The sequence below is a fragment of the Perca flavescens genome, chromosome 5 (genome assembly GCF_004354835.1).
Source record: "Perca flavescens isolate YP-PL-M2 chromosome 5, PFLA_1.0, whole genome shotgun sequence".
Lineage (NCBI taxonomy): Eukaryota > Metazoa > Chordata > Actinopteri > Perciformes > Percidae > Perca > Perca flavescens.
In genome coordinates, this window is record NC_041335.1 from 30,554,115 (window position 1) to 30,562,287 (window position 8,173).

The 8,173-nt window shown below is 38.2% G+C and overlaps 1 protein-coding gene across 2 annotated transcripts; it reads right to left on the reverse strand.

Annotated features, from left to right (window-relative positions):
* Positions 1–262: 262 nt before the first annotated feature.
* grsf1 (G-rich RNA sequence binding factor 1) lies at positions 263–6,990 on the reverse strand. 2 transcript variants are annotated; one of them, XM_028578084.1, is made up of 10 exons: positions 6,638–6,987; positions 5,759–5,903; positions 4,841–4,996; positions 4,412–4,546; positions 3,702–3,840; positions 2,312–2,445; positions 1,626–1,711; positions 1,384–1,519; positions 757–811; positions 263–372 (listed from the first exon to the last, which is right to left on the reverse strand). In XM_028578084.1, exons 1-10 carry the CDS (start codon positions 6,839–6,841, stop codon positions 369–371), a joined length of 1,194 nt encoding a protein of 397 aa, XP_028433885.1. In that variant the 5' UTR covers positions 6,842–6,987; the 3' UTR covers positions 263–368. The 2 variants fall into 2 exon arrangements, with proteins under 2 accessions (XP_028433885.1, XP_028433886.1); XM_028578085.1 differs by lacking the exons at positions 263–372; positions 757–811; positions 1,384–1,519; positions 1,626–1,711 and adding an exon at positions 1,747–2,074 and having other exon boundaries at positions 6,638–6,990.
* Positions 6,991–8,173: the final 1,183 nt, after the last annotated feature.

Sequence of the window (8,173 nt, forward strand, 5' to 3'; positions counted from 1 at the left end):
TTATTGAAAAAAATCTCTAAATTTAACAGGAGACATAATGTCTTGACTCTTATGTACCTCTGATCTCCACATTATGTGCTGATTTAGAGGATTCCTCTCTTTGTTGGCCTCAAGTAAGAGAAAGCTGCATTTTGTGCCATATTTGAACATTCGTAACCTTCACAAAAATTACTCAGCAGAATACACATTTTATTATAATTAGTCTATGTTGATCTCAAACAGTAATTAACTCCCTTTTGTTGGAAAGAGACAACAAAAACAGTTTTCTTTTGACACGAGAAATGTTTATTATTTGATGTCCGAATCAGGCTGGGAAATAAATACAATAGTCCTGTGTATGCGTGTGTCTGGCATCTGTGTGTCTGCTTTCACCTGCAGGAGACAATACCACATGTTAAATCACATCTGGAATCTAGAAATTAACAGCAACAAGTTTGTTGGAGAAGGTAAACCAGTAAATTCAAATTCAAAGATATCAAAATACCCTTTTACAAAAGGAATTCAGCACTGTAACTGTGTGTATGTGGCATTCTTTGTTCCATTAAAAGCTGGAAATTCCCAGTTGGTGGGTTGTAATTACAGCTTCTGTGTTACAGTGATCCAGTTTAGAGAAACCGGCACACCCACTTAAATTGTAGAATTCTGTCTTGTTCAAATCTTCCCTAAATAATGTGAATTATAAATATAAAAATATAGTATTTTTCTGTCAAGAAGCTTGAGCTTCCGACTCTCTGGTTCTAACTCAGTGTTTCTCACCTCCTTCCATCAGAGTCTGGTGCAGAGTTCAGGAATAACTCGATGTATCTTTCTCCTACAAATTAGAGAAAGTTCAAAAGGTAGTTAAGCTCTCGCAGACATGTATATATTTAACATATATTATGTCATAACAGACCAGAAAGGGATTATGCTGACATTAAATCCCATTGCATTTAAGATGCTTTAACCATTTAAATACATAAAACTTTTTACTTCTTATCCAATTTTCACATTATTGAAATGACAAAAATATAAATTTGGAAACTATGTAACTACTCCTGTGAAGAATATTAAGGTTTTAATAGTGATGACCGCTGGGTTTTGACCGTTTATTTTCCTCATGTTGTTGTGCCAACTATAGACAAACTTCAGGATCATTCAGAGTTGTAGAGACAAAAAAGGCTACATAAATACTTGCAAAAACATTCTGAACAATTATAGTAAACAACATTATATCAAGTCTTATTTAAACATGAAAAGCAGTTTATACTCAAACAACTGATCTAATCCTATTTGAATATTAAAGAAATATAGATTAATATGCAAAGAAATTAGGATCTATGTATCTATCTACTGTATGTATGTATCCATCTATCTATGGTCTTAAATGCTCTCCATCAGTCTCACCTATGTGCTGTCTGTCTCTGGACATGGCGGTCAAGGCGTCTTGGTGGCAGCTGAAGTAAACGTTGGCTTCTCCGCTCAGCCTCCCATCAGGACCGCATTCAATCAGGATCTTCGACACAATTAGAGGAGAGAAAAACTGCAGGACAAAAACAAACGCATTCAATATAAAATAATGTACATAGTGACCTCTAATGCAACAACACAACCAGCTTCAACTGGTCAACATTATCTGGATGTTTTACCTTAACAATGTCTTCTCCGGACACCTGGAAAGGAAGTCCTCTCATGTGGATGTAGTGAAGCGGCGAGGCCGAGCTCTGAGCGGATCCTTATGGAGCAGAATCGCAAGTTTACACCACGATAAACAAAACAAAAACTAAGAACGTGTGCACAAAGAGCAAAACGTTTAGTTATCTAAAAGATCTCACTGCAATTTTCACACTTTGCTAAGTCATGCAGTGGGCCTAATTGGAGCCTCTGGCGGGCCGGTTCTGGCCCAAGGGCCATATGCTTGACACCCCTGGTCTAATCGGTTCATCTTTGAGTCCAAGTGGATATCTGGGCCAAATCTGAAGCAATTCCTTCAAGGGTTCTTGGTCAGGGGGTTCTATCGCGTTCACAAGAATGGGACAGAAGGATGTACAGACATGTACGGATGGACAACCTGAAAACAGAATGCCTCCGGCCACGGCTGTCATGGAGACATAAACGGGGAGAAAGATTAAATGAGGTGCTGATTATGCACCAAAGTCCCTCTAAAGAAAGTGTAACAAATAAATCAACAGTGTTTGAGTCAGATTTTTACCCTGATGTTTAAAAAGGTTTCTTTTTCTTAATCTTTTCATCAGTTTATTTTTAAATGCTGGGTTATTTTAGGGGAGAGGGGGAACTACAAAGCTCAATATAATGAGCCCTAAAAGCCCCTTACCAGTTCTGGTCTGTGAGGCAGAGACAGTTCTCCTGTTCGCGGACTGAGTGCTGGTTTGATGAGAAGCTGAACTCGTCCTCTTCCTCCAACTAGAACTAATCTGGTCACTTCTGCTGGGAAACACCTCAATGTATCTAGAAAAACCAAAAAGGTTCATTTTCATTCAACCTTTATTAAATTTATATAAAAGGAAGCAACACTAAGGACTAAGAACATAGAAAGACACTTAAACTTTCCGAAATGGAAAAACAATTTCATAAACCGATCGAACGAAATACCACTATTTAAAGTAATTACAAGTAGAAGTTTGGAGGTCCAATATCAGATTTCTAAAATGTCTCAAAGCCACAAGTGAGTTCATTTTAAGAAAGTATTTGTTGGTATTTGAACGGTCATCTTTAGATTAAAGGCCCGGACACATATATATAATAATATAATATATATATTCTATAATAATTGGCCGTTGGACAGTCTGGCGAGGTCAGTGACTCGAGTCGGTTCGGGGTGTTCCGTGCCGTCGTCCGTCCGAGGGGCCGTCGGCTTTCATTTTGGCCGATTTGACATGTATAATCGGCGGGGCGGGCACTGCCAGCAGTTGGACTCAAATGACCCCATCTGATTGGTAGAGTGCTAAGCCGGAAACGAGGAGCGGAATGAGCGTGACTAGAGTCTCTCAAAATCTGACGAAAATCTTTTAAACTGACCTTTGTCGATCTGAAATGAAGACAGATTCAGCAACTGCACGGCCTATTTCTCGCTTAAAATGTTTTCAGAAACACGTTTCGGTGAACTATTTTAGTACAATATGAGATCGTGTTCTGTGCCATGACAGTCTGGCTTTGGATTTCCGGAGAAAAAAAGACCCACGTGACACGTTCGTTCCAACAATACAGATTAGCGCCGCCTGCTGTTATGGAGACGTATTACGTCTCGTTGCTTTGGTGTGTTCCGAGGCACTTTTTTGACCAACTCGGGGAGACTGATCAGTCCAACTGCCTTTTCTGCCGACGGTCGGCCGTCTGGTCGGTGTGTAAGCAGCTTTAAGGGGCTGTACTCGAAATACATAAAAAAACAGCAGGCTGGGATTGCCTCCACACAGCTCTCACAGGCTGCTCCCCATTACGGGAAATACAGACGCTTTTTCACGGCCGTAGCGGCTATCAAAACAAAGGACAGAGAAGCGTGGATTACAACACACACAGAAGGAGGTTGACTTCCTTCTCCGCTCAGGACTCCATTACTCCCCTATATCTTTACATCGCAAATATTTGTTTGCTGCTATATTAATGTTCTGAATGTCGAGTACAACCCCTTTAACGTTTGACACAGGATTACAACGTTGTACTGTACTGTACGGTACCTCCTTAACGCGAGCGTGTGCAGCTCCTACCTATTTCCGATGACTTCTCTGTCTCTCTGCAGAGCTTCATCGGCTGCTTCTTGAGAGGAGAATTGCACAAAGGCCTCTCCAGAGTTTCTGCCTTTGTGGTCTGTGACAACGGTGATCCCATTCTGCACTATATCCAAACCTGAAAGAAACAAGATACTGAATTTTACTTTTGTCATTAAACAAAAAATACCTTTTTTTAAGTTTTTGAATCCTGTGTCCCATCAAAATCCCTCTTCTTTCTGTAAAATATTTCTTATAAACTCATCCTCCACTCAGGCACGTATAGATTCATTTAACCCATTCAAATGTAGTTCCGGGCAACCAGGCAACCTTCCCAGTCATGTAAAACTACATTGGACTTGTATTTGTGTGTTGTAGTAGCAATATCTTAGATTGGAGCCGGTGTTTGGTTGCCAGTTGGCAAAAACCTTGCCCTGCCTATTTGAGTGATAAAAAAATAAATAAGGTGCAAAAAGGTGCAGTAGGTAAGGAAATGGGGGAGGGACTGAGAAGTTGTTGATGTTCAAAAGTCCTGGATCTTCGCAATCCTACCTAGAGCACCTTTAAATTATACAGTCTACAAATTATTAAATTTTTACAAATATGTTTCATTATGGAAGCAAAAGATGGTCATTTCACAGAGTCTTTGACCACAGTGCAGTGGTATAGACCCAGTGTTTCCTGTAAATGTGGAGGTGGGAGAAGTTTACCTGAAAAAAACTGGACGATGTCGGCCTCGGTGCAGGAAAAAGGGAGACCTCTGAGCCGCACCACCCCGTTTTCAGCTGGAGCCTGGACGGCTTTCTTCAGGATGGCTTCAGCATCACTGTTTGTTACTTCATACACTGCAAAAACACACGAGCATCTGTTTTTATCATTTAAACGGCAATTTTTTGCCTTATTTACAGTACAGTATTATTTTGTTAATGATGAGGATGTTAATTATGGCTCTGTCTAATTCTAATGTCCCGGTAAGCAATGCCAGTATGACAGTGAGTCAGCATAAATAACAAGCAGGACCCTGAAACTAAATGAAACCATTATTTCATCATTTAACCCTGGGATTTTCCTGCTATGCCGTGTCAATATGTCCAGTCAGGATGTGGATATCGACCAGCTTGGGAGACAAAGAGACCAACCTTCAACATATCGTGGACCGAGGTAGTGTCGGTGCTTCTCCAGAGCTTTGCTGACGTCCTCCTCGTGCTCCATCTCGATGAAGGCTTGTCCCGACGACCTCCCCAGCTTGTCCACAGTGAGATGGATCCCCTTTACCCCGTCACGGATCCTACACTCTGAAGCACAATAATAATACCTTAGCAATATTTCTTTTTTACACAATCTTAATATGTAACTGCTATCATTAGTTGTATACTGACAGTGTTGTCTAAGTTTTTTTTGTCTGTTTGCTTTTTTAGGTTGGACAATCAGGACAGCAAACGTAATAATTTCATATTCACAATACAGTCTGCATGGAGTGCTGCTCGGGTGTGTAGAAACTGTCCTTCTGGTGCTCTTCAGTTTGGGCATCCTGCTAGTTTAATCTGAGGCACTTGAGAGGGTTAAAAATAAGCCTTTAATATATTCTTGGCTATAAAAATCATTAAAATATGCCAATGTTTGGCATGGTGTGTTTGAATGACTTTATAGCCAAGAAGATGTTGAAGGCATTTTAAACAGAGTGCCCTCAGATTCCTTCAACCTTTTTAATCTAGTAATAATTTCATAGTATAGTGCACAATAAAGCTTTCCACATAAGACAAATATTTTTGGCATTGATTTAGTGATTAAAGAGTTATGATAAAGAAACAGTATATACTGTTTTAACAGCTGGACAATGATCTTTCCTGTCAAATATAACATTAAAGTAAAGTGACAAATTATGAACAATAAACTTCACTAAAAAATAAAACCTAAATCCTTAAATTTAACCTTTCATGTATAAAAAAATACATGAAAAAAAGAGCTAACACACACCCCCAATACTGATGTATCCGTGAGAAGCAAATATAAATAGAGGTGTCCCTCGCTGACTTTTCCCAGATCCAAACGCTCACCTGGGAAGAACTGCAGGAGGTCCTGAGCCGAGCACGACCAGGGGAGACCTTTCACCTGCACGATGTACACCTCCTTCTTCTCTGGTTCTGGGTCAGACTGATAGGCCGGCAGCGGTGGGTAATCATCTTCACAAGGTTCTCCTGCCTGGAAGACAAGATGGAAAATAGGATTATTTAGCCACAAATTCTATTGTACATCATTGGCTGTTTAACTGGAATCACCTGCAAAAGTGTTGCCGTTAATGGATCAAGGAACCATTTTTTATCAACAGTTAAGTGCTATTTAGTTTTTTTCTGGTATTTTATAATCCAGTGGTGGAAGGAAAGTAAGTAAGTACATTTACTCACGTACTGTACTTAATTTAGTATTTACATTATATGCTACTTTAGATTTGCAATCTACTACATTTCAGAGGGAAGTATTGTACTTTTAATTGACTACGTTTATCTGATATTAGTTACTAGTTAGATAAATAATACATAATAAACAAACAAAAGTATATAACGTGTATAAAAGTAGTAGTAGTTAAAAATCAGCTCCACCTTTACTAGCTGCAATATTAAGACGTAACTTACACATTAAGCATGAACAAATCATTATCATACAATAATATAATATATTATTCTAAAATGCATAACGTTGATGAGTACTTTTACTTTTGGCAACGTTACTTCAAGTATATTTTGATGTTAATACAGTCTGTACTTTTACAAGATGCAGGACTTTTACTTGTAGCGTAGTATTTTCACACTGCCAATTTCACCTAAGTAAAATAGTAACTTACTAGTAGAAGTATAACGTCAAAGCAGCATAAAAAGGATATACGAACTTAACAGTAATCAGTCACTAACGTTACCAGCCCTGTGTATGGGACTAACCTTGGTACAGAAGCGGTACCGGCTGGTTCTCACTGCGGACTGCAGTTGACAGACTGTCCGTGTTGTTGATGTCCATGTCGGCTGCTGAAGAAACCCGCACAACACGCTGCTGCATCTTGTTTTGATAGCTGTCGGTAACGTTACCTTTCTTACTGCGACACACCGCTGAAGTAAAAACAACAGATATTTACTGTTACTGGACATGTTAGCCGAGCCTAGCCGAGTTTATTTAGCTAGTTAGTTTAGTTAGCTACCGGCTCAGCATGGGGTTACAGGAAGCTAAACTGACTCACGTGGATCAGTCAGTCAAGGGCAGCGCTAAAGTCTTTTAACGGAGCGAACAAGCTAACGGCTAAACGCTTTTGATTTCCGGTTAACCTTTCACAACAAAAGCCGAATCATGACCATTTCAAAATATCACCTCAGAGCTCATGATTTCTATTAAATATTTTATTTATAATACTACTACTAGCACTTAATGTTTTTTAAATGAGTTGACATTAAAACAAACACATAGCTAGCACACTTTATTGTTATAATAATTAATACATGTTCACAAAAAAAAAGAAGAAAACTAAATAATAATTAAAATATTTTTTATTTTATTTAAAAAACCTAAAAGTAAAAAAAGGTATATAAACTATAAACCAATATTTAAGGTGTGCAATTTGTTAATTACCATACAACCAGTTTAGAAGCCATTTAATGTTAACCCCGAAAATTTAGAATTTTAAAAATCTATTAAATTCTAAATGTTGTAGTTATTATCAGTATTATTAATGTGTGTTCTTTCTTTGTTTTTGAATTATTTTTGTCTGTTGTCTTTTCTTCTGTACTTCTGCACTTTGGATCAACTGTATAAAGTGCTATATAAATAAGGTTGAGTTGAGTTATATTGTGTCCACAACAGAAACACTGGCATAATTTTCTATAAACAGAAAAAAAAAATGTTAAAAGAAAAAATCTGCCTGCCAGCTAAGATTCTCACATTTCCATTGTTTTTAACAACATTTGAAAAAAGGCTCTAATAATAATATTCATGTAACATCCTGATAAAATGTAACCTATTCGGGACATTTTAAACTTACCTGATTTTGAAATGACTTCATTTTAATTAATAGGCTATATAGGAAGAGGTGCTGCCGCCACTAACTCCTGTAAACTTGACAACAGCTTCTCCCTCAAGAACTTCCTCTCTCTTACTCTGCTCTTGTTAATGTTTCTGTACACTGCCACCTAGAGGTGAGGATGCCATAAACTCCTCTGTCTCATAACAATGACATGATTTTAATTTCTCCAGTCTGAGATTCTGCTTCAGGTCTGGATGCAGCTGCAGCACGAAAGATGTTCATCAGGAAAAACTTATAAGATGTTTGACTCAAAATGTCGCACCGCCATGATTGCTATTATTACACATAATTTGTAAAAAATTTAAGTTTAGGTTGTTTAATTAATTGTTCATCTGAATTTAGCCTAAGGTATACATTTTCATCATGTCTGTGGAAAAACTGGGTGATTGCAGTAGAACAAAATGAT

Coding starts and splice junctions, on each gene's coding strand:
- grsf1 (XM_028578084.1), bottom strand. CDS start 6,841: ATGTCCAGTAACAGTAAATATCTGTTGTTTTTACTTCAGCGGTGTGTC. Junction 1,712..2,311: donor TGCCTCACAGACCAGAACTG/GTAAGGGGCTTT, acceptor CTGCTCCATAAG/GATCCGCTCAGAGCTCGGCC. Junction 812..1,383: donor CAGAGACAGACAGCACATAG/GTGAGACTGATG, acceptor TCTAATTTGTAG/GAGAAAGATACATCGAGTTA.